The following is a 27157-nucleotide window of genomic DNA, read 5'->3' as shown; positions in this document are numbered from 1 at the left end:
ATACCATCAATGTGAGAGATAGGGATGCTGACATTATCAGAGTCTTGTTTAAACATATTAACTTGGAGCATATTGGCTTCCTGAACAACGTCTGCCGCTTTATCTGTATATGGATAGGGGTTTGTCACCAGTTTCAACAGGATCTGTTAAGAAAGGTTGAGAGAGAAACGTAAGTGCACAAGCAACTAAGTCTACGGGAACTATACCTTGTTAAGAAAGACCACATGCTAAAAGCGGTTGGAAGCTGGGAAAGTTTTAGGAGGACAACTTCCATACACTTCTGCAGGAATCTGCCTATGGTTACTGCTGTACATGGGACACTGGGTCTGATAGAAAAAGAAATGTCCACTGTAATTCTGTACCTAAAGTGCTACCACAGACTGAGTCCCTGGGGAATTAAAATGAAAAGGAAGCAATGGGCATTTAACATCCTGAAAAGTAAACAGGAAATGTCAACTTTTCTTGTAAAAGATTACAATTTACTTAGGTCTGATAATTTTGGCAGGCACTGCCACATAAAGAAAAGAGGAGATATGAGCCACCGCCCCCCACAAAACACTCTACCCTTACATCAACAATGCTTCTGTCAACAACTTATCTTTCTGGATTTAATTTTCCTATAATCATTTCACTGTCCTCCCACCCAAGACAAGAAAGATGTCAGCTCTGTGTAAAGAATTACAAACACTGCTTTTCTCAGAATTCATTCACTGATCTTTTGACAAGTTTCTCAACAATAGCAACAAAATAATTAGTTTCCATTAGAGCTATTCTTGGCATTGTTTATCCAGCTAATTTAAACAGTTGTTACCCTTTCCAAAAACTGAATCACTGCTTCCTTTTTGTCTTCTTTTGTATTATCCAAGTGTTCCAGCCAAACTGAAAGTTCCTTCCACGTGTACTCAAACACTCCGCTGTCACGCAAAACCTGTCCAGAAAGCCAGAGGAGTGGTAAAAAACCCAAAACAACTAAAATACAAAACCCCAAAAAAGCACAGATATTTTTGTATAGCAACTTCATGTTTTCTTCTTCTTGGAAAGAAAAAAAAGAAGAGCAGGTTAATGAAAAGAAATACCTGCCATTCTCTTCTCACCCCCTCACTTCAAGAGGCCTTACTCCCACTCCCTAGGGCCACTCTAACTGCATAACGGAGCGTAAAACTGAGTGCATTTTTTAAAACAAAGTCTCCCACGACTGCATCAACTGGCCTCAGTGTAGCTAGGACCGCAGCCTAGTGTCTTCATCGTGGCTGTTTGCTTGCTACTCTCTCAGCAAGACAGGTAAGAAGTAAGGCATGATTATGTTACAGCTGACAAATGAAACCTGCTGAGCTCTCCCAGACACACATAGACTCTTAAGGAAAAGGGCAAGAAGCATTCCCAGGGCAGAGAAAGAAGGGCTTTAAGAATGACCAAAAAAGAGGCAAAACATGGCTTAATCTCTCACAACCGGGAAAATCAGCTGAGAGCAACTTCTTTCTGCTCCTGTCTTCTCAGAGCCTCTCCTCCTCTCACCTGCTGTCCGCAGCACAAACCCAGTACAACTCCACTTTGTTCTTGCCCTCACACTGACCATGTGTATGGGATGGATCCCACATGCACCCCACTCAAGTACGCTGCAACACCTATTCACCGGACTGGGCAGCAAGCACATGGCGATCTCACAATGAATGTTCCTTCCCATACATTTGGGATACAAGACTCCTACAAGCACTCAGGACACAGGACCCATGCAGGTGCTGGCGCAGCATGCACCAGACCAAGAGGCCGTTGTGCTACCTGCAGTGCTGCTCACAGCCGCAGTCTCTCTGCTGCTTCATTGCTCAAGGTCAACAGTGAAGGGACACACAAGAAGAGTGCTGGCTACAGCACAGAGCCACAGCCAGGGCCAATCCATCTTGCTGGTCCCAGCCTGCGAAGAGCCTTATATGCTGGACATCTTCAATGCAGTTAGCATGTCCCCTGCCCCATCATGCAGCCTGAAACAGCAGATGTGTCCCCTGCAACAGGGCTTACTACAACACTGACTCACACACTGGCAAGGAAGGTCCCCCTAAGGCACAGCCAAAGGTAGGAGCCAGGATAAAGGCTCGCAGGACTTGCGGTCCAACCACCTCAAGTCCTTCTGTTGCCAGTAGTCAGTCAGCACAAACCCTACTGAAGTCAAAGGTGCCTGGATGCAGAGCATTTGTTCCCTCCATCTTAGTAAATCTTATTTTTATAACTTCCGAGGAGCAGCCTATAATGCTTTAAGAGGGTTGTACATCTTTATACAATTACAGCAAGAAAAAAAAAGAGCCATACCCTTAAAAACAGCAGGGGGGGCTTTTGAAAACTACTAATGAAATATAAAGATACATCATTACTAAATTAAATCTAAATCAGGCCACTTGTGCTTAAAAGAGTTGGGCAGATGGGTAAACAGTCAAATAAACGAACAGTGGGTTGTGACCGCAGCAAGGTCCAGGGAGAAGTGTAGGCATACTCACGGTTGCTGTGGGTGGTGAGATAGACAATTTACCACAATCAAGTAACAGGCATTAACATATTTAGAAATTTTGGCCCATTTTCATGCTCTCTAAATTCAGGCCCTTATCGGAGGCACCTAAATTAGGAACTTGGTGACCCTATGCTCTGTCTGTAAAAGAAAGAAAGGAGGAGGAGGGAGAAGAGGGGAAGGAGGAACAGCTGTCTGAAGGACAATCCAGATGACAGGCGATTTGAACTGCACGATGGTAGAACTTCCTGCCCCTCACTCTCAACAAGAGGAGAAACCTTGACCAGCTTCCTAACTCTGGCACCTACATTAAATGACTGTAATTACACGGGATGAATCTCTGTCTTTGTTTCTCCACACACACAAAATACAAAAGAAGTTATCACAGCTCATTTGCTCTGTGTACACCACCAGCAGCTATAAAAGTAACACCACTGCTTACACGAATCCGACAGGACAATTCATTTAAAGAAAGAAAAAGAAAAAAAAAAAAAAGGATTCATTTTTAAATAATTAACTATTTTTGGCAGAGTCTTGAAATAGAAATATACTTGCAGATCTCAGGAAAACAGGCAGGAACAGAACGTGAAATCTAAAAACACGCGTTCCGATTATATGGCATCGTGTTGAAAAATAAGCAAAACACATTCATTAACATCTATTCTTAGCAGCCTTTCTGCTGACATAACAGCCCTAACTTTACCTCTCCTGTACTCTCTTCAGAGAAAATGAAATGGACTCAATCTAAAAGAGGAAACAAGAATGAGTCAGGCAGCCCACGTCTCCACTCAGCAAAAGAATGCAAATACACTAGAAAAAACTGTACTGGGTAGCTTTTGATTGAGATATTCATTACTGTGAGACAAAGCTAACCTCAGTTTAATCCCTTGCAGGGATCAAGGGTAATTAAAACCTAATTCAATCACTGTAACTTTGGTTTAGTGGATTGAACATTACAATTGCACCCTCTGATGCCAAACACAGAAACTAAATGCACAAAGCTGCATACAAACTTGTATGTCACTATTACCATGGGACACTGCACAAGGAGCCCTGTTCAGGGCTTAGAACAGCTTTTTGGATTTTCTCTTCACAGGGACAGTTGTTTGGTTAGGTTTGTTTTTAATGTAGGTCTCTACCCCTACTTAGATAACTAAAAGATGTCCAGTTTATAAAAGGTACTGAAAACAACAGCCACTGGGACAGTTGTTTGGTTGGGTTTGTTTTTAATGTAGGTCTCTACCCCTACTTAGATAACTAAAAGATGTCCAGTTTATAAAAGGTACTGAAAACAACAGCCACTGGTGCCTTCATGAGACTTGTAGTTGATCAGCACTTCCGAAAAGTCAGATAACTTATTTAAATGCACAGAAGGAGATTGTAATTCATTTTTAAAAGAAAAGTACTCTTTGCATCAAAGCTTGTATCAGACTATTTTGCAAGGCCAGAGCAAACTAGTTAAGGCTTTAGGGGAAGGCTAGAGTGATGAAGTACAGATTAAATAAATGAGGATAAAAAAGAAAAATCAAAAATAATCTCCTCTTGATCAATGACAACATCTTTGCAGGCACAAACTACATTAATTTATTACAGTATTGGAATTAACTCAGTCTAGGGTGGTAGGCAAACATTAAAGACATTTTCCTTGCTTTGTATTTTATCAACTGTTGCAGCAAATTCAGTTGACTGCATTTACTTTCACAGAATATTTCAATAATAGGTAGTTATCTGAAAGCAAATTCCAAGAACAGTCACAGAAAACAGGAAAGACGACACTGTTGGCCACACGACTATGCAGTAAAGGTATATGCTTTATGAAAAAATTTTACAATCCTGAAATTTCAGGTCAACGGGATATAGTGAATATCCCAATATTTCAGATCAAACGCTTACCTTGATGATCAGTTTTTTGGTTGAAATTTTCAGATAAGCATGGTTACTTGTAACAAACATTTTCATCAGTAAATAGAATACTGATTTTTCACCAGATACCTTCTCTGTTTCAGAGACATCCTAGAAGAAAAATATATTAAAATTCCCCTGGTACAGCAACACTGTACAGGATTATGTTGCACTGAAGCAGATATATATTATTTTATAGGCCTTCCCAAAAATACCAAGGCCAGAAATGAATGGGATCATTTATACCACTTTGCATTCAGTGAGCCAGGAAAATTAGTACAATGTTTTTTTGGAAAGTGGAAGAAAAGAGTAACAGAAACATCAACTAATACAAAGGTCCAAGATAAAGCCACCTTCCTCCCCAATCATCCATTCTACTTCTATTTCTGTTATCGCCAGGAATTCAGATTTCCTACAAGTACTGTCTGAGTAAGAAATACAATAATTTAAAAGACTGATCCCCAAAGAACAGGAAAACAATGCAAGTCATGGGAATACTGAACACTATCTGAACATCAAATGACAATCCCTCAGCCACCTCCCCTGCTTTTCTCACTGACTTCCATTTGATGTCTAACAACCATAACCCTCTGTAATATTGCCAGATTTGGCTTTTATCTTTTCTGTTAAAACCTGTCTATACTAGAAGGGCAAAGCCACAAGAAAATACTGTAGTTTCTTTGCTCGTCTCCAGGTTTTCCTTTGCTTGCTCTTAACTCTCCTCACTTTTTCTTTACGACCAGTTGGAGAGGACAGAAAATCTCCTGCAACATGGTCACAGTCACAACACCCATGGGTCCCTCTGGTTCCCCCCAAGCTAGGCCCATTCCTTTCTCCAGACATGAAAAGCAGGCTCTCTACAGCTTTCTTATTTTACAAGCCTGCAGTAAAGAAGAGAGCAGGGTCCTGAACATTTCCAGTAATTATGGAGAGGAGGGACAGACTTCCCTGTCAGAATCATCCCTGGGAATGGTTCGGATGGCTGCCCTCAGCAGCTCATTTCCTTGGTCTGAAATCTCAGGCTTTCCAGACAAGTGGAAACCAGCGCATTCTAACTCGTGCCTCTCTGTGAAGACAAGAAGACCTGAAGGAACCATGCCCAGCCCTCATCAGGGGGGCAAAAATTTCTGTCCTTGTCAAAAAACCTTTCAGCTCAGAAGGGATTTTTCACTAATGCTAAGACTATAATTCCTACTGGTTTTACAAAAGCGTGACCTCCTAAAACGACTCAACTGGGACTAGTTTAAAACTAGGTAGTACCAGTAAAGATTTGAGGACAACAGGTCAAAGAAACATAAATCTGCCTTGAAGCCTCTTACCTGTACTCTGAACCAGGCAAATTTATTTGCAGGAAGTTCCAAAGCCACTTTCAGTATATGGTGCTGCAGAACAGGAGGGACTTCCTCTCGGAGGCCTGTTTCAGTGACGATACCTGGGGTTTGAAAGCAATACAGTCAACTTTATTTTGGTGTATCTTCCCGAGACCTCAGGAACACTAATCACTTAGGGTTTCAAACCACCACTGTGAGATAAGCTGGCCATCCACAAATTTTCATACCATGAGATCCCCAGACACACTACGATTATGTGAATCCAGCGCTCAGCAGGAGAGTCTAATACCCGCCCTTGGCACAAGTCATTGCTCGTGCATGAGAATACAAAATCTATCAGTCTCAGCAACCCTGAAAAGCTGCATGCTACAGGAAGTAAAGAGGATGGACAACCGGGAGACCAAAATACAGAATTTAAGTCAGTAACAAATCTTAACGCTTATACTATTACAATATTTGCTACAGGCAATAGAACTTCACACTTGTGTCTCTCCCTACACCACTTTTATCATCTGCTCACAATGACTGCTATGGGATAACCTCAGAATTATTCACCTTACAGGTCACAAAGCTGTGCAGAGACCCTCACAGTGTGCTCCAAAAATTGACCTGCCCACACTGTAACTGCAGTTAAGTTACATACATAGATCAGCTATACAAAGCGTTGGTGTCAGTGTGCTTTTCATAGTCTGTGTAGTATCTTTGTGGTCCACATTAGAGAGGTAACAATAAATTTTAAAAAGTCACTAAAAAGTCTAGCCAACAGTAAGACCAAACAATAAAACTGTACCAGCTGTTTAAAGAACATACTGCTACAAGGTAGAAAAATATGCCAGCTTTGGAGTGCATGTTCCAATCAGAGCAAGGGGAAGGAACGACAGAACTCTCAAGCTGGCATCTGAGAGAAGTTAGTTTCATGATTAATTTACACCATCATTTTCTACCATATCATCTTTCATCAAAATTAATACCCAGGCTCACTTCATTACATTTGTTTGGGAATGACACTTTATTTTCCAGCCTGTTCAACTTTATTATTTCACACTGTAACAAAACATACCATCAAAGAGATTTCTGCCTCACAAGAAGATGTCCAGCCTTTTGTCCACTTTGAAGAAAGCAGACCAATGCAAGAAATAATGGGATAAACAGGGTATGTGATTTGGTGAGTCACCAAGTATACAAACCAATTAAATATGCTTTGACAGAGGCAGGAACAACCTCACACATGAGACAGTTGATTTAGAGCGACTTTTTGTTTAAAGCCCCTTTTTACCCTGACAGACTTTAATTAAGGCATTTACGTAACTCTCATCCTTACACATCCTAGACCTGCCTAAAACACAGATAGTTGCTCTAGTTTGGTGGCCTGCAAGCTCCGGTGGCCCACAGAGAGCAATGATGCCCAAACAACATTTTGCTCTCTCCTCCAGTCTTAATTTTAAATGGCTGTATTTATCATACCACAAGCAGCATTGGAGGATCTTGCTCACAGCCCCTAATTGGTGGCTCATCATCCTTGCTGCATTAAGCAGGTACAGAACATCTCTGTTTAATTCTGCTGTACGAAGAGGAATACTCTCTGTGAACATGACATCAGAGAGAAAAATACAACAATATTGTTAAAGTGCTTCCTCATACAGATTTTCAACAGGAGATAATACCATACAGAATACTGTTCTTCTCCCCACACACTACCAAACTATGATAAAACTGAAAAAAATATTTGAATGTTAAAAGATTTTCCAAAGGAGACCGGTGAATTGGTATATGCTTCTCCCCCACTCCAAACTTTCTGTGAACTGTCCTGTTAAAAAAAAAATTCTGTATCACTGTGGCTACTAATGGTTTGGAAATAACTTATGTTGGATTGTTGACATAGGTCTAGGAGAACTACACATCCAAATCTCATTAAGAGTTGGACGTAAGTCTTCCTCAGAAACATTAGAATTAAAACCTCATAAAGACCAAATATTTGCAAGAATATGACATACAAAGAGGAAGGCTGTACCATAATCTACCACTTACAGCAGCTATGGAATTTAAGAGGGCAGAGTGCCAGAGCACTGCAGGAATAGCAAAAAATAATGCCAATACAAGGAAGAAACTAAAACGGGTCTCTTTTAGAAAACAGTTCTTTCTCTATCTACATAGAAGAGCAAACATTCCCTTCTGCTGTGGTTTTTGTAAATAGCTAGCAAAAACAATGAAGGTAATAGAAATACCCATCACATACCTTTTAGCAGCTTGCTAAAATCAAAGTTGCTCCGTGCTACCAAGTGAGGCACAACCTTCTGATAAAGGCATATGACCTGAAGCAGTGCAGCTTTCAGAAACAGTGTCTCAGCATCATCTGAACCTAAATAAAGTGTTTATGTAATTAGTTTCTCCTTCCTTCACACCAAGAGAGCACAGTGTAGCTCCTGCATTATCCAACATGAGAATTACTAATCATATTTCCAATAGACTTGCCTATGAAATGATCAGTTATCTTCCTCACTAACAAGAAGAAACAGAAAAAGAAAAAAACACATGGAAACCCCAGTTTCCTTCCCCATTTTTTAAATACTTTTAAAATTAAATCAGCTTATTTAGTGCTTGAATTGGCAGTTGCAATTTCTAATTTGACTCGAAAGTGCTCACATGTATAAAAGACAATCTCAACATTTTAACACTCACTATAAGAAGCCAATCGGTCCCACTGCTGTTAAATTAAAGGCAGAACAACAGAAAAAAAGTGAAGGAAAGGATACGGTCATGCTGCTGATTTCCAGGGACACTATTTTTACCCGATGCCAGGTATGTTTGACTGGGGAAGTGCAGGAGACAGTACACTAACTTGTTACTAATTTATTACTTCAGTTAAAGGTTTCTTTCTTTCTCTTCCCTCTTTCAAAATACTACTTTCTCAATGTGACCTCTTGGCAAGAGGAAGACAACAAATATCTGTATGAGAAACATACCAACCTCAGTCAAGGCAGCTGTTTACTTCTTAGGAAAAGCTACCTCAGCAGCTAAAGATTCTTTTAGTTTATAACAGGAGGATGCATAAAAGCTACTTGTTAGCCAATTACTAATGAAAGGAAGCAAAATATATGAAGGGCAGCCAAAACTTTTTTTTTTAATATCTACTTTTTTCCTGTTAACTGGGTCTCCCTCAGGAAGCTACGAAGAACTGGATGGATGCCATGCATAAACTTTGTCTTTGTTTGCCTGAGTCTCAACTCCCATTAAAAAAGAATTCTCTAACGGCCACAGTGCAAAAGGTGAGCTGTAAAAAGTGAGCTGAGAGTAAGTGATACAGTATTACCACCCTAGTACTCAGAGAAATTACAGCAACAGTACTTTAGAGATTAGCTGCTCCATTGGTTTCAGCAGGCACTCTACCAATAAAGAGCCGCGGAGCGTCAGTGTTGACAACTATTTTGCTGCCCAAAGCCACACATAGAAGGACATACACTGAAAACCTCTCTGCTCCAGGAAGTCTCTCTGTGGAATATACCCTGTGAAGGACATGAAACTGACTGTAGATTTATCTTCAGATTGTAAGTAAAACACTGCAGACTGCTAGCCAAGCTACAGAGAGTACTAAAACTTCCAGTTCCCTGCATTGGGACTATGAAAGCAAGACCTTCATAAGGGACACTGGTTTTGAGAGGAAAACTGAAGCCTTCACTCCAACCCTCTCGCCCTCTTCCAACACTTGCATGTTTCTAATCCTGTGCTACAGCAACACAAGCATTTGTGTAGCCACAGTAACTGCCTGCTTAAAAAAAAAAATGATCTCATGGTAAAATAACTTGGCCCAACAAAAATCCCTCAAAAAAGTATTTTTCAGGCATATTAGTTTCCCTGTCTGTTTTATTGTGTGGTTGCAAAATACTCCTACCAGCGTAGGAAGGCCAAGGACAGGAGGGTTGAGTTCAACAAGGGGAACTGCAGAGCCCTGCACCTGAAGAGGAACTCCATTCACCAGTACAAGCTGGGGGCCACCCCACTGGAAAGCAGCTTGGCAGAAAAGGACCTGGGGGTCCTGGTGGACACCAGGTTGAACACGAGCCAGCAATGTGCCCTTGCTGCAGAGAAGGCTACCAATAGACTGGGCTGCATTAGGCAAAGGATTGCCAGCAGTCCAAGGGAGGTGATCCTTCCTCTCTACTCAGCACTGGTGAGACCACACCTGGAGTGCTGGGTGCAGTTCTGGGCTCCCCAGCACGAGAGACATGGACATACTGGGGGGAGTCCAGCAAAGGGCCAGGAAGACGGTGCAGGGACTGGAGCATCTCTCCTATGAGCAAAGGCTGGGAGAGCTGGGACTGTTCAGCCTGGAAAAGAGAAGGCTCAGGGGGATCTTACCAATGTACATAAACACCTGGAGGGAGGGTGCACAGAGGACGCACCCAGGCTCTTAGTAGTGGTGCCCAGTGATAGGACCAGAGGCAACGGGCACAAACTGGAATGCAGGAGGTTCCCTCTGAATATCAGGAAACACTTTTTTACTGTGAGGGTGACCGACCACTGGCACAGGTTGCCCAGAGAGGTTGTCGGATTCTCCATCCTTGGAGATACTGAAAAGCTGCATGGACATGGTCCTGGGCAACAAGGTTTAGGCAGGGGGGTTGGACAAGATGACCTCCAGAGGTCTCTTCCAACCTCAACCGTTCTGATTTTGTGACAGCAGAAAATCAAACTGCTTAACCTCCTAGTAGCAATGGCAGTCTATTTGTCAAACTGTGTTCTTAGGCAACTCTGATGTTCGTCAGAATTGAACTGCCCGAAGAACTGAACAAAGCAAAGATGAATAGTAAATGCACAAGTGACATCTGGACTCTACTGAAGTTAACAACCTTACATGGGATGAGGATTTCACAACACCCATTCAGATATTTGTAAGAAGGGGTAACTCCACCTGCTTTGCCTACCATGCTGTTCAGCAACTTCTGCTGTCTCAGTCATTCCCTTCACAGTGGAGTTAACACTTTCCCGTTTCTCCTCTTGGTCACTGTGGTGTTCTCTCCCTTGCTTCAGAAGGGACTGCCAGACAGCCACTATGTTGTTCATGTCTGGTAAAAGCTAAAAGCAAAAGGAGTAAATTGCAATAGCTCTCCTGTGCAAGACAAACCTACTGTGATAAAAATATTCACAACCAACCAACTTGAGGATTTGCTGCTCTTCACAAAGGTTGTACTGATCTCGTATGCAATCAGAAAAAGATCTGAAATCAAGTAGTGTAGTTTCACTTGTGCAGAACATAAATACTGGAAAGAACATTTTATTGAAAAAGTGTCCTGGGAAAAATTTGTTTGGTTCTTCATCCTCATGGCCTATTTTCAACTCAAATGCTATCTAGTCTACTAACTTCTAACTCAGTGAACTCTGCTGGCTTTGATTTACTTGAACCAGGAGGAGAATTTGCTTCGGGAGTCTGCTCTTGCAGCTCATTTGCAGCACAATAGCTGTCAATGTCACAAATCTGTTTCACAACAAGATTTTATTTGCATTCCCATCAGTCAGCTATGTTAGGAAATGTAGTCTCCTACTACACCAGCTATTAACACCCTTTAACGCACAGCACTCCCCTTCCTCTGCCCAAAGATACCATCTCCTGGCTCCCAGGCCACAACCACTTGGGAAGAAAGTGCAGAGGAGTAGTTATCTGCTGCAAAATGACTCATGTTAGACCGCAATTTTCTTTTTACTTTGTACCTTGCTGATGGCTTCTCTGTACAGCTGTACAAATTCCTGCATCATTGACAGTGTGTAGATTTCTGACTTTTGCCAAGTTTCTTCATTCAAACAGTACTCAATATTCTTCAAGGCTCTTCTCAGAACCATTGATACAAGTGACAGTATGCTGTGTTTCACTACTGTGCTGGGTAACTAAAAGAAGGAAATTGAATTAATGACATTTCAGTGCTTCCTCTTACACTTTGCTCATAATCTGTACTCTGAATATATGTTAAAATTTGTTAATGAATTAATTATTTCCTAAACCTTGGCTTGCAGGAAGGAACGTGTAGGTTTTCAGATTCCCAGCCTAAACCACTAGTGAGCATTGGCAGAACTGATGCTTGTGAATGGCTCTTGGAAGCAGTATCAATAGGTTTTAATTCACTTTCCAGTGCATTCCCAAGCCAGATTTATGCTGGGACAGACAATACAAAATGTATGTAATTAAACAACTTAAGCAACTTCTTGGATGATCATACACTTAAATCAAACAGTATTAACTGGGACAGAAAAATCCACTGAAATACTATAGACTGCTCTTACATTTAGTCCTTGGGTGAACATTATTTTATTGCACACTGCAGGGACTGTTGTTACCATCACCATAGAAAGCAACCTGGGAAGAGGAATAAACTCTGAAGTCTTAAAAGAATTGGAGATCTCTGGTTGAGCCTCATAGATCTGAAATAAAAATAACAATTTAATCAACATTGATATAGCCCTGGAGATAACAGTTTCTTCTGGGGAGTATTTTACAGAAGGGTTTTGACTTGTCAAAAGTAATGACAGCACTAAATGTCATTTTTTACACAGAAATGCTACAGAGCATTCCCCAGACTCCTACTCAACTAAACAGAACACCTGTATGTGATCTGCATCCCTGCTAAAGGCCAGCCCTTTTCAACAAACAGACCACAGATCCTACTTGCCCATTTTAAGCTAATCAAAGAGGCAGAGGAACACTCAGAAAGGACAACAGGTTTTTCTAGCTGAGCTTTGATGTTGCTGCATCTCAAAAAACATTATCACCAGTGTGATGTTTCCCACTGTGTCTTATACCAATTCCTTCTTTCTCAGTTTAGTTAAATGTTTATACAGCCTCCTACTCTGAGCATGGCTTTTTGCCAAATGACCTTCCAACTCTTCTACGTCTACACTTTTTAAAGCAGCTGTGGCTCTGAGGCATGGCTCATTTTCCTCAGCACCCATAGAAAACAGGATGCCATTCCCCTCCTCCAGTTACCATCTTCAACATTTAACAGCATGCTGCTGCTTCTTTCCTAACATACCTACAGTAATCGCCAGTGTTATTTCAGAACCATTAAGTCCTTCCTGTTTAGCTCACTTAAACCTCAGTCACCTAACTTCCCTACTGCTGGCCTGGTTTGTTTTTAAAATCATTATTTATGAAATATTGTGCCTGTCTGCTTTCTAGTGATTTTAATAAAATCTAAAGCACTGTGCATTTACAGTTGTGAACACAATACATCTTCAGACATATGAGTTTCCTCTGATATAGAACAGCTGCTTCTGAAACAAGAATGAAAAAACCCATTCCCTGATCTTCAGTTTGGTTCCCCTGAAATCAATGAAATCTTGTTCCTTGTCACTAGGAAGACTTCGGCTAAATTCATTAATTCAGAGTTAGTTTATAACCAACATGGCGACATGACAGGCTGGCTGGGCTCTGTACTGCACAGTACCCAAATGGTAACAAATTTTACATAGGAATGGCATTACAGTATCCATCTGTGATAGAAGCAATCAAAGGCAGGTTTACCAATCTACTACCAGGTTCCTTGGCTTGGTAACTTTTCTGTAGGTCAGGAATGTTTCACTTTACCATCTTTCCTATTATAATCTTGTGTAATTCTGCAATACTGTTTACCAAAAATTACTTCAATTTTTGGAGGAAAAAAAAGAGTATAGGCACTGCATATTTCTGTGGAGAGGTGGTGTGCATCGTTCATACTCTTACCTTTTTGAGTAACTTCATATTGTCCATCCAAGCAGACTTCAGTCTCGGAACAAAGGAATACTGGGTCTCCTTAAAGTATCTATTCAATAAATCTGGGCATACTTTAAGAATATTCACCATGAGATCAGTAACCATTTCATCTTCTGTTGCAGTTTTTAAACCAAGCAGAAAGCGCAGAAGCACCACATTTCCTCCCCTATTGAAGACAAAAAAATACTTTAAAACAGAAATCCTTGTTTCAATACTTTGCACATGATGCTACCTCTGGAACTCCTCTAACTGTTGCTAGGGTAAATTCAAGGCAAGACCTCTCACACTGCTGGCATAATTTCTGAGTTCAGAAAAGTAAGAACTGAATTTACCTCCAGGTTTTCTGCATGGCAAACAGTAATTACCTTTAATTAAAACCACAATGTTTCAGAAATAGTCTAACCAAACTTTACAAAGCTAAAAATGTAGAATTAAAACTTAATATTAAACTTGGAAGTATTTTCTATGGTCTTTCAGTCTTTTTTTTTTTTTTTTTTTTAAGATTTCTTCTGTACATCCCTAAACAAAGTGAGAATATCGCAGACACCAGACGAATACCAGTTAAAATTTCGGTCAAAGCAAGAAACAACCTGCTCTAGCACCACTCAGTATTACTACCTGCCACTACAATCTAGTACCTTCCTTGCCCAGCTAATGTGATGAAGCATAAATCCACCCTACGAGAACCCCTCCGTGGAATTACAGAAGTCTCCATTATGTTCTCTATCAGCCAGAATCTTACTGCACATATATTTTAACTAGTTAGCAGATGGAAACACTAGGGTAAATAGGTGCTTCCAGACTAGGTGTTGCAGGCCAAATTCTGATGCTACTGAAATCAGTGTCGGCACTTTGCCAAAAACTGGGATAAACCACGTCGCGTTCTACAAAACATAAATTAGACTGTTTTACCACCATCTGGCTAACCCTGCAGCTTTGATGCTTTACTGTCACAGCAAAAAAATTTATGGTCCAAAAATCACACCTTACAACAGGAGACTTTCTATCTAGTTGTACTCAGAGATGGCTCAGAGAAACATGACCATTGCCTAAGCCCCTATGAATAGGGCAGAGCACTCTCTACTCTAGCATGCTGAGGTATAAGGAGATTCAACAGTTTGATCTTGGGAAGTTAAACAAAAACAATAAAAAACCCAACATATTTCTTCTGTCTGCCACAGAAGAAAGAGAGATGGAAGTGGAATTCAGTAAAGTTACTTGCAAAGGCCTGGAAGGGCAGACAAGATAACCAGTGAGGTCTCTCTTGTTCCCAGCACAAAGTTCACATACACTCTCAGCCACCCGGTGACTTACTTGCCAGAAGTTCCAAGACTTGGATCATAGAAAGTTATGCCATGTTTCAGAGAGCAGCAGAGCTCCATTAAGAAATTATGAACAAGTTCCCGTACCATCACCTTTCCCACCTCTTCAGAACCTTGAGTCACCTATAAAAATCAAAAAGGAGTAAAAAACGCATATGATTTTCACAGAAGAAAATCTTACACCAATTTCACTCTAAATTTTATGAAGCTCCTTTTACAGAAATGCTAAAAGACAGTTTGGCTTTTGTTCAGATTAACAAGAGACATTTCAGTTTCTGTATTAAACACATTAAATACTACAATACTTTTTGCTTCCAGGAAAGCAAACCTCCCAAAATTTAGGTACACATGTACTATTTGCAGGGCATTACTGACTTAGGGCATTTGCTAAGAAGACAGGCAGGAACAGACAGAGAAAAATCAAGCTGAAGAAAAGTAGTGATATAAAACTTACATAAATTGGGCAAGGTCGTCCTGGGACTTTGAAGTCAAGGATCTAATATTTAACCTGAAATAACCAACTTTCAACCATACAGGCCAAGTTCACTATGAGGAAGTTCAGAAAGACCAAAAAAATCACTGAAGCCTTCAGCACAAAGCATGTGAAACAAGCATGTGTATGGTTTTGGGCCAATCTGGCAGAAGATAGAACAACTTTAATACAGGGCAAAAAGAGGGACAGCTAACCTTGCACTGAATATGCCAACACTTCAGGTAAAGATGAGGCATCAATGCCATTACAGTCACCATACAAAAAGTGAAGAAGTGACCAAATATCCACATCAAGCAAAAAGGAAAAAAAAAAACGAACCCAGATTCCATTAACCTTTTACATCCAGCACAACACAAGGTCCCTACGAATGACAAGTCTCTTGACAATTGCAGTTGGGAAATCACAAACCATGTGACACACAAGAACTGCATGGAATTGTAAGAATTTAAAATTATTCAAAGCTGAAATGCATGTTTACGAATAGGGTCATAGATTTGCACAGCTCCAAGCAGACACCTACAGATCTCCTCCAAAAGGTGTCTACAATATATCAGGATTGGAATGGCATAGGCATAAACATCCAATAGAGGAAGTATAAGGCGGCAGGTGTTCAGCATTAGAAGTTTTGAAGAAGAATGGTTGGGCTTCTAAAGATCAAGTGTTGATCAACACAAAGCTGAAAAGTCTGCAGCCAAAACCCAGCGGAAGCAGAGAAGTCTTTCTACTGCTTCACATTGGGCTCACGGCCATGCCTTAGATATTCCCACGGTGGAAGGGGGGAAAAAAGAGATTACATGATTAAGAAAATAAAAAAGCAACATTGTGAACTGTTTATGAGGAGAAGATGACAAAACATCTGCAATACTAACACACACCCACCAGCTGCAGCCCTGATCCTTGCTTCATCTATGACTTTAGGCATGTGATTTCAGTAGAATCAATAACAGCTCAACCCTCAGAAACCCTGCCAACCTCTCAAACAATATAAGCTGAAAAGGCTGGTAACCTTCTTGGGAGTTTAGCTCTCGTATCAGATCAGTGCATAGGATGGGAATGAGGCATGTGGTAAGAACGTTGCTCCTGATATATTCTCCTGTAGAAACACGAATGTGTCCAGGAAATGGAATACAGTACTCGCATCCAAAAGACCCATTTCTCCCTGGTTAACAGGTCTGCACTGCAGTTCTGGCAATCAGGGAGGGGAAACAAACCCTCCTCCTCAAGCAGTGAGAGGCAGCAGAAAGTCAAGGTTTCCTTTTAAGTAGCCTCAGCAGACACCTCTTCTTGAGCTCATCAAGGTTACAGTAACTGGGAGCTATTGAAAACCTGTGGGCTGCAAGGGTGGGGGAAGGCAGGACAAGAACGAGCAGTTACAAAGAAGTTACCAGACCTTTATACCCTCAGGGCTGACATCAGTAGTCCCATTCCACCGGTAAAGTGAAGCAATGTGAATCAATACTTCTGCAGTAAAAAAGCGCACCTTCTGGGTTTTGGTGATATTTTTATTCTGAACCACCTGAAAACAATGAGGAAAAAAAAACTAAACAACTCTTCCATTTATTGCAAGTTATCACAAAATAATGGCAAATTAGCAACATACTTCCTTCTTCTAGCACACACACAGCTTGCTCTCCTCACTACAGCAGACAAAAGGTTCTGTCTGTCCTGTTAACACTTCTTTCACCTGATCCTGCTCCCATCTTGATATGATTGAAGCCATAGGACTCTACACCAACTTCTGCAAACACTGCACAAGCTGGACAGGATAGACTTCCAAGTTCAACTAAAGGGCACAAAATGTATTTACAGTAGAGCAGCCACAGACTAGGATCATGGAAACCTGCAGGTAGAACCCGCTACAAATAAAGTATGAATGAAAGTGAAATCACAGCAGAGGAAATTCTCAAAAGCTCTCCTACTGTGTTTTCCTGTCCTCATTTTTTTTAATTCTCATTTTCCTTGCTAAACTGAAGGAGTCATACAGCAGGTTAGGCTTCATCAATAACATAACAGCACACAATGTACATATCCCACATGGGAAAAGCTTCTAGAAAACAAAGTTTCAAGAAGGTTTATTCTACATTTAAATGCTAGCTTTTTTCTTCTTCTTCTTCCAAGGTTATTGTAACAGAAAAACGAAAGAATATTTTGGGCTTTAAATTGTCAGTTGTGAAAAGCCTGAATCTGAGGCAGGCTCTTATGGTTACACTCTAAATTTGAAACTATTTTTATTTCGTTCTCTCAATTGGTCATACAACAGCTTGTGCAACACTTCTACAGTAATTCAAAACAGAGATTCAAAAATCATAGATATTGGAACTAAAAACATTTTTAAACCATTTTTATAGAAATAAAACAAATCTCTGGTACAGCAACAACAAGCTGGTGCATCACAGTGAAAGAGGCACAGTTACATTCAGAAGCTAAAGAACAACACAGCACAGGAAAGGCAGCCGAAACTAAACCAACTCATGCCTTTCAGCAATTCCTGCTTTCAAGTTTTCTGTCTCAACCCTGCTATACCACAAGCTTATTTCTGTCTGCTATGAAAGAATCAGAAAAAACAACTTCAAAGGGGAGCACACTTACCTCTCCAAAAGTACTTTCTGATAGAAGGCAGAATGTACCCTTTCTTTTGCACAAAAACTTCTCTGATCTTGGGAAGACAATTTTATTATAAGACTTCCCTTTTCCTCTACCCCACCAAGAAATACCTTTGACCAAATTTATCTCCTGCAGCAGAAACCTTGTCGTCCTTACAGTAAGCAAGTCCAAAGACCAGCTAACCAGGACCACACGATGTGTGGCCTCAATGGAGCCCGGCCAAGACTGTTTGGGGAATGGTACCACACGCCCTACAACTGCAATCAGATAGCTCCTAGAAACTCATTTCATGTCACAGTCCCCATACTGAAAACACACAAAATCCTTTTTCTTCTGGAAAGAAGACTGTATGTCATTACCTAGCCCAAAAGTAACAAACCTACTCAAATCTAGCTGACCTCCCCATTTTGGCATGAGACACCTTAATTGAAGGACCAATCTTCCTGTCACTGGAAGCACCAAAAAGACTCCAGTTTTTTTGACCTTCAGGTTTGGCACCGATACAATGACAATGCGTGAAACAATCAGAATCTGTTGGACACCACACACTAAAGATGAGCTGAAATTAGCATCCAAGTACAAGCTATTGCAATGACTTCCTTTAAAAGAGGGAAAAGCATATGCTATGCAAAAGCATAACAAGCTTCAGTCCTGAAATAGTAATACGGCCAAGCTATCAACCTCCAATAAATATTATCAGTAATGGACACACTGACAAACTTTCAGCAGCACAGTGCCAACATCTTAGAGCTATACATTTTATGAGAAATTACTGAAAAACTGTTTCCAGCAGCAAAGAAAATAGAAAACAAGAGACAATGCAGTTTCAACAGTGTATCATACCTTAGTTCTCAGTGTGGAAAGTAGAAGATTGACAGTAGAAACTTTGTCTTCCTTTATTTCAGAGCGAAGAATATCTGGAATGAAATCTAAGAAGGCATTTCAAATGTTAAGTGAAAATGTGAAAGCTATTTTCATACTAAAACGCTTCAGGGAATTCATATCCATTTCTCTTCAATGTCATATTATTTATCTTGCTGTTATATTTAAGGATGAATCAAAAGGCTGCAAGCAGAGTTCAGAAGGATGATGTGTCTGTAACTACAGTGATGAACAAGTAATGCTGCCAAACCTGCTCTCATTGTAACTAGCTAATTTGCCAGCTTGGTTATTAATACTTACTACAACAGCATCTGTCAAATTCAAATATATTTTAGGCCCCAACATGCTGTGCAGCACTTAAACTTGAGAAAATGCCTATCCTTTCCATTGAAAGACTCGCTTGTTTCACTTAGTGATTCTCAAATGTTTGGAGGTTACATCTCCAACCACATGCATCATCTTTTGGCTCACCTGTGCACCCCGAAGTCAGAGAACTTCTGTATCTTACAGGGGAACGAAAGCCAGCTGTGCTGACTGGGTCTAGGTGTGCACTGCCATACCCTGTTCTGAAAGAACTGAACAACCGCAAGCAATTAAAGGAATTCAGCAGCCCCCAGGGCAGCGTGAACAGCAGAAGTGAATAATTAAGGCGTGTTCTCACTTCCTCACCATAGAAGAAATTAATCAGTGCCAACTATTGACTACTATTTTTTTGAAGAGTATTTCTAGATCCTTTCTGAATTCTTTCATAACTTTACCAAGGGTCACAATTCACAACTTGAGAAACATCAGTAGATTTCACATTGCTGAAGTCAACAGAAGTTTCACATTATCTTCAGCACATAAAGGATCAAGTATTAATCAAGTGTATGTAAGATTCAACTTTCTGATCCTCTTCTTTGTCACTTCAGTTTCACCCCCTTCTCTAAGAGACATGGGTGTAACACACTCCTGGACTCCCATGTAATGCCTCCATATGGGATGCAAAGGACATTACACGGGTCTCCTGAATCACTGACAAAAAGCAGTCTCATGGAGTACACAACAGTTGTCCTGCATGAGGACAGAAAGGAAGCTAAAGTACGCACAGTTGTTAACACTTTTTAAAAAAAATTTTAATGCAACATATCCACTAGTACTGTGCTATGAGCAAGGCTGGAGGCCATGAAGGTTTTTTCTTTCCGTTTATTAGTCACTTGGCTTGTTCAGCTTGGAGAAGAGAAGGCTCAGGAGTGATCTCAAAGCAGTCCACAACTTCCTCAAGGGAGGCTGCGGAAGAGGAGATACTGATCTCCTCTCTGTGGCGACAAGCAATAGCACACAAGGAAACGGGATGAAGCTGTGGCAGGGGAAGTTCAGATGGGACATTAGGAAAAGGTTCTTCACTGAGAACGTGGCTCGTCACTGGAACAGGCTCCCCATAGCACCAAGCCTGTCAGAGTTCAAGGAGAGTCCGGGAGACGCCCTTAGTCATATGGTTTAGTGTTAGGTAGTCCTCCAAGGAGTGAGGAGTTGGACTCGATGCCCCTTATGGGTACCTTCCAACTCAAGATATTCCATGATTCTGTGGCCTCAAAGTTATATTACATTTACTTTTTTTACATGTGTCACCAAAGGCTTTCTATTTTTGCGAAGTTTTTGCAAATAGCAAACATTATTCTCAAGCAGAAGAGGCACTCACTGTAATACTGAAGAAATTTAAAGCTTTTCAGGTAATAGGACTAAAAATATGTATTTCGTATCTTATTATTGCTGCTTAACTGGTTCACATTTTGATTTAGCTCGTATTTATTATCACCTATAAAAGGCTGTCTTAAAAAAAAAAAATAGAAGCAATTGTGAAGTACCTTTCAATTCCAGCACCTGTATCAAGATTGCATTGTCACCAGCAATTAAAAAGGAGAGAGCAAACTGAATATAGGCCATACGGACATCAGTTCTTCCCTAAAAAGATAAAAGGCACTGCTAGCATACAGATTGTACACAACTGCAAAATTAATACTGCAACAACAGATTATCCCTATAAGTACTATAAACAGGTAAATTAAATAAGTTCTATAAACATCTTGCACATAGCTATACACATACATTTACATGCAATACACCCACAGTATATTCATTTGAAAAACTTCTAGCATTAAGCAGACCACCGTCTGTTAAAGTTAACATCAAAAAGGAAGGTGTCCTAGTTCACATATTTTTCAATTCTCAATATATGAGATAGGCCATAAATAAAAGAAGAAAATGTTAACAGTAGTTTCATGCCAAACCCTGTACATACATCACTGAACATCCTCACTTCTGTACCGCTTGGTACACTGGTCAATTCACAAAAATATTCAAGAACAGTAATGGCAGTAGTGCTACTGCGATTTCTTACTATATGGGCTTCCAGAGCAGAGCCAGTTTTGGGGACTCTTGCTGCTTGTTGCCATCTTTGAGCTGCAGTGCATTACACACATCTCACAGCTATCACAGCTCTTCATGGAACTGCATGGATCATGCGACTTACACAGGCGAGAAAAAAAAAAAAGAGGCCCTTTAAAAAGGGGCTAATACATCATAAAAATACAAATGCAGGCAGAGTGGAAGTAGTGAAAGCTTTGCCTGGAAAAAGATCATAGGATATGAACACAGAATGGTTTGGTTGGAAGGGACCTTACAGACCACCGAGTTCCAACCCCCCTGCCATGGGCAGGGACACCTCCCACCAGACCAGGTTGCTCAAAGCCCCATCCAACCTGGCCTTCAACACTTCCAGGGACGGGGCAGCCACAGCTTCTCTGGGCAACCTCTGCCACGGCCTCACCACCCTCACCGGGAAGAATTTCTTCCTAATATCTCATCTAAATCTTCCCTCTTTCAGTTTAAAACTGTTAACCCTCATTCTACCACTACCTTCCCTGATAAAGAGTCCCTCCAAGATTTATAATTTTTTGAAATTGTGTAAAATTAAGTTGCATGTAAAAATGCCTGAAAGAAGATACTGACCAGGCTAAACATAAGGCACAAGTGACTCACAAATGGGTTAAAACAAGAAAACAACGAGAAAAATCATATTTTGCCCTAAGCTTTGGGCTTGATATTTTCGTATTAAAAATTCACCTCTGATAGCTGGTTGTGACATAATAATTTCACTGAAAGCTGAGCAAGACCACCAATTCCTTTCTGGAAACTTTTTTCCTTGTACCTTACTTCTGTATCTAACAAGCTTGTGGTCAAAAGACTACATTCAAGCATTTAAATTTAAGGGGTGGAGGTACTGCTGAGGACAACTTCTGCAGTAAGGTCAAAAAACATGAAATCTGACATTCCCAAAAATTGTAAAAGCTAGCTTTTGAGGAATGCATTTGGCTTTTTGCCTTCTACTTGATCGCTTTATATAAAGTCTCATTTACCACCACTGATGGCACAAACCCAACACAAATGTACATACTCATTCTGCAAGTCATCTTTAAAAACTAGAAACAACTTATCAGTGTTGAAAATAATATTGGATTTATTATACACTCATATTTGGAATGATATATAAATATTCTTGTTCTAAAACACTAGTTCAGTTCAACCCTGATTATTTTTAGCAAACGGAGAGGAAACAAGAAATAAAGTTTCTTTCGGAAAAAGAGGATTGGCTTTTTCTACTCACTTGCATATCCTCCTCAAGGATTTCCACCAAGAGATTGTTTAAAACTCTTGGTTGTATTTTCAAATGCAAATACTCTGACTGTACTAGCACTGGGCAAAATCCTCTCTCCATTAAAACGACTGCAAAATCTCCAACCTCCATTTATTTCAGGTGGACCAAACTGCAATCCTTTCATTGAAAAAAAGATTGAGCTCTTCCCAAACACATCACTGAACAGTTTTCAGAAGTCTACCTCACTTTCACTCTGTTTTAGACATTAAAAGGGTAGCCCATTTCTATTTCACCACAGCTTATTAGAAACAGAGAAGCCACTTCAATGTTTCGCAGTAAATTCTACAAAACAGTGTAAAAACAAGGTTACTCTGAGGAGCTCTGCACCCTGACAAGATGTGAAAGACCAGCACAGGATGGAAAACAAAGCAAGCTGCACCTCAAGGGTGCAGGCCAGCTCTCTCGCTATTGCAAATACTCAGAAACATTCCCTAGGGATTTCCTGTGTAAGTAGATGGGAAACTCTGGCAGCAGAACTGGTCTATGGGGCAAATCAGAAACAATCAAGAAGCATTTCAGCCTGACACAGGACAGGAAGCAAGAGGTAAGTTCTTGCAGACGAAAATACAGCAAAGAGACTTTGGCAACAGCTTAGTTTTAAATACTTGGCAGAAGAAAACTAATGGAGCCATGGCATAGCATTTCATGGCACACAGCCGCTTAATTTACCTTCTTACATCTTTTTTTCAATAATCCAGGCAGAAACTTATTATTGAAATCAAAATGGCTATACACATCCCTTGCTGAATCTGGTCCCTGAGCCACCATTGCTGACAACAGGGTAAGGCACACTCGGCTCATCCTAAAACGAAATGCAGAGGAAAACCTGCAGGTTATTTCCAGGATGACAGTTACATAACCAACCAAATCAAGAGATTAAAATTTAAAGAAAGACCTTTTTCCCATAAAAGAAATTATCCTACTCCACCTCCAACATCCACCCAAGTCTTCAGCAGTTTCAGGCATGAAGCAGTTCTGAGTCAGTCCCAACACAAGCGACCAAGATAGCCGTTCAGAAAGTATCCCTGGTCATGCAAAGCTCTCGCTGCAGTTGATGGGAGCTTTAGTTGAATATGTAACCAACCATTTTAATGACAACGACAATACAGCTTTAGGCCAAACACAAATGTTATTCCGCCATTCACAAAAAACTTCAGTCATCTTTGTGAACAGCCTATTTCTACAAGCATATTTCTTGGACAGAGCCCCCAGACCTGCAAACGGTTATGCCCTTTACCACCACAAGCAGGTCCACGGGAGCTACAGCTGACGCTAAAGTTAAGGACACACACAGTGTAGGCTGAAGCAAAATTGCTTTTGTGTTTTAGCCGAATGATAGAGGTTTTCTTCAGTTTAAGTATGCAGCATGGTCTTGTCATGAACTAAACACCAAGATCTACACTCAGTTTTGATTCTTGCTCACTGATCACCGGCAAAATTTGCCTAAGGAAATAGAAGGGAAGTTAAAACAACCAAAACCATTATTTTAGGCAGTGATAATGGCAACTGGGAAGGAGGGGAGAGGGAAGAAGGGAAAAGGGAATGTCTATTTATATTCTTCCCAAAAATTAAACTGCAATGAGAGACTGGATATTCACTTTATAAAGTAGGATAAAAGGAAGAAAGTGTCAAAAAGTACAAACTCCTAAACTTGTAGGAGTTTGCCATTTATTTCAATGGGAACATGACAGGGCCATCGGGTACAAGTCTGCAGACCTCCATCATCTGACTAGCTACTACCCATTGCGCGTTTTGGAATCTGTCCATCATGTTTCATTCATGGACAATCTGTAAGAAAGCCACATGTTTAAATAAACCACCACAATAAAATCCCTTTGCACATCAAAGAGATAGCACAGAAAAAGCAGAGCACATACTATCAGAAATCTGCAGCCTCCTCTACGCAGGTTCCTGAAGGATTTCTCCAAAAGTTGTAATCCTTAAATGCTTAATAAGAAGCGCAGACCTTGTATAGTTTCAAAATTAATTTACAATATACCTATCCACCTGTATGATTCTATGTACAGTGAAAACGTTTGTTGCAGTAACATCAACTGAGTAGTGCAGGAACCATGGTTGTGTCCATGAACTAGAAAGCAGAAAATGCTTTTCTAATTCTGGCCTCTCCAAAGACCAAAAGACAAGTCATTGGCCTTGGACGAGTCATTTGCAGTCTCTGTTTAATTCTTTCCCTTTCTCTTCCTCCCAGGTTTGTATTAAAACATCTCTGGCACTTAGAACTTCTCTCACCCTGTCCTCACAGCATGAGAAATTGTTGTTTAGACCTGGACTAGGTAACACGAGTGCTTCAATCAGCCTAAAATGACCTTAGATTTAAGAGACAAGAAAAGTTACAGAGGAAAAGCCAGTCTGAAAGAAAAAATTCTATTACAAACATGGAAATCTGACTATAAAAAAATACAGGGAAATAAAACACTCAAGAGCAGCTCTTTTTGCTATCACAAGACAGACTGCTCGGCCTCTGTCAACTACGAGAAAGCCTCTTCCTCCGTGTTCCATGCAGTACATTTCACTTCACAAACCAAGTAGCATTAAAATAATAGAACTCAAGATACCATCCACTTTACCTCTCACTAGGACAGGCACAACTGACGAAAATTACAGCCTCGCTACAGTATCATATAGCATTAGATTGTGTGTAGATTGTATCAGAGTTTCTACCTTGCAAAGACTTCCACATACAACAGTATCATTAAATAAAGGTGGATTATTAGCAATAAGTCAAGCTGAATTTTGCAACATCTTGTACACGTGTGCAAGGCCCAGACAGCCCCTCAGGATCAACTGACAGAGATTCTCCACAACAGCACAGAGAAGACTTACCTGTGATTTTCAGAATACAAAGCAGCATAGACCAATCTCATGTAGGAATGAATCAACTTTTTGACTATGTTCATTCCCACAACAGAAAAATGAGAGAGGTCACTGGCTGTCCTAAGTAAAATGGCTTCTAGAGCTTGAAAGATTAACAGCATCTGTAAGACACAGAAATATGTTAATATCTGGCAATATCAGGTATGGCTTGAAATTATTAGTTCAGCAAATAGTAACAAACACCAACCCCACCACAAAAGGAAAGCCTCCATATATGAAGGTAAAGTTAATTTCTGAATTCTCTCCCAGATTAATGCTTCCTCTTCTAAAGGATTAGTTCTGAGAGTGTGAATTTTCAAGGAAGACCCTATATAGATACTATATGAAAGACCAGAGAACCACAGGATATCAGCCAACTCCTCTTTTTTTTCAGCTGCTAAACTCAGGGCATTCAGTAGTAGGGATGGACAACCTCCGCTGGAAGCCCAAGCCAACGTGCTGACCAAAGGCCTGTACAATCCTGGACAAATAAACTGGATGTAAAAAAGATTCCCTCCTCACCTGTGAATCAAGAGCTACATGCACACGTACGATTTATCTGCGGATGCACAACAGCTGCTTCTGGGGTTGCAAACACAGACTGCAGTGCAAATCTCAGCACAGGCAGGTGGATCTTGAAGGCCCTTTTCAAGCTGGAGGCCACGGTCTAGGGCTAATGAACCAGTGCTTTAAGAGACAATTGCTAATTAAGTGCTGGAGAAAACCATTCGGTGGCTCTACTCTTGCAATTAACTCCTTTTAGATGAATCCAGAGTCCACACAGCACTGGGACTGTATTCCTAACACATATTAGCCCCTATTAGTAACAGGATCGTGACGAAAGCATGTCATTGAACATGATGCAGGTCATCATTACACAGACAAAATGATAACCCAAGGCAAGGACCAGTAAGCGGAGATTAAAAAGACCACCTTTCCAATTTTACATTGTAAGTAGATTTAAGTTAATAATCCTGCCCCAGTATTCACAATGAAAAGAGCTTTTTAATTCTTTAGTTCATTCATCATACCCTGATGAGGAAAAATTGTGCCCAGCTCAGATGAGAAAAATGAGGTCAACTTTACCAGTGGCTTCCAAAAATACTGATGTATCGGGGCGATATATAGTCATCTAAAAACAATTACTTTCACTGGACTATTTTAGTTTGTTTGCCTAACTGCTTCTGTTGACCCCCTTATTTCATAAATGGTCTTTTGATAACATTTAAAGAACCTTAACAACTTGATTTTGGCAGGACTACTGGTTGTGCACATCATTAAATCCAGGAATATCTTTGCACTGAGAAGGACATTTCCCACTTGATCAGTGCTTCTGCCACTGTGAATTCCACGAAGAAGGAAAAAAAAAAAAGCGAAAAAAACCCCAAAACACACACGCACAAAAAAACCCCAACCAAAAACCAAAAACAAAAAACCAAACAAAAAAACACCATACCAAACTATCAGAGTTATTTGCCCAAACCCATACCAAATTATCAGAGTTATTTACGCCACAAATCATTTACTCGGTGGTTCCTCTGCCAGTCGGGACACACGCTGCCCGTCACGAAACTGTAACACCCAAGGCCAACTCACTTCGCTTTCAGGCTTCCTTTCTCCATCCAGAAGTTTGAATATTTCAGCACACTCCATGGAAATTTTTACGTATCCCTCCACGACATCATATACTTCAGGTGACGGCAGCGTCTTAGCAACGGAGACGAAGCTCTCCAGACCTGCAATGCCAGAGTTTCACCCGGGGCGCCCACGCCTCGCGTGTGACACGCTACGAGCCGCCCGCCCCCCAGGGCCCGGAC

The 27157-nt window shown here is 40.6% G+C and overlaps 1 protein-coding gene across 1 annotated transcript in view; it reads right to left on the bottom strand.

Annotated features, from left to right (window-relative positions):
- The window catches only part of URB1 (URB1 ribosome biogenesis 1 homolog (S. cerevisiae)), a gene marked incomplete at both ends in the record, with an annotated part of 41820 nt that extends 14728 nt beyond the window's left edge, over positions 1 to 27092 (bottom strand). The window contains 16 exons of the mRNA XM_009699142.1: positions 5 to 143; positions 812 to 928; positions 4391 to 4510; positions 5719 to 5831; positions 7967 to 8089; positions 10653 to 10803; positions 11437 to 11610; positions 12004 to 12141; positions 13439 to 13634; positions 14783 to 14913; positions 16674 to 16799; positions 18731 to 18816; positions 20617 to 20713; positions 23136 to 23268; positions 25311 to 25462; positions 26937 to 27092. Of these exons, the coding sequence (XP_009697444.1) occupies positions 5 to 143; positions 812 to 928; positions 4391 to 4510; positions 5719 to 5831; positions 7967 to 8089; positions 10653 to 10803; positions 11437 to 11610; positions 12004 to 12141; positions 13439 to 13634; positions 14783 to 14913; positions 16674 to 16799; positions 18731 to 18816; positions 20617 to 20713; positions 23136 to 23268; positions 25311 to 25462; positions 26937 to 27092 (2152 nt within the window). The remainder of the gene's footprint in view (positions 1 to 4; positions 144 to 811; positions 929 to 4390; positions 4511 to 5718; positions 5832 to 7966; positions 8090 to 10652; positions 10804 to 11436; positions 11611 to 12003; positions 12142 to 13438; positions 13635 to 14782; positions 14914 to 16673; positions 16800 to 18730; positions 18817 to 20616; positions 20714 to 23135; positions 23269 to 25310; positions 25463 to 26936) is intronic.
- Positions 27093 to 27157: the final 65 nt, after the last annotated feature.

Source organism: Cariama cristata, unplaced genomic scaffold (genome assembly GCF_000690535.1).
Source record: "Cariama cristata isolate BGI_N322 unplaced genomic scaffold, ASM69053v1 scaffold19834, whole genome shotgun sequence".
Lineage (NCBI taxonomy): Eukaryota > Metazoa > Chordata > Aves > Cariamiformes > Cariamidae > Cariama > Cariama cristata.
This window is presented reverse-complemented; position numbering and strand designations above follow the sequence as displayed.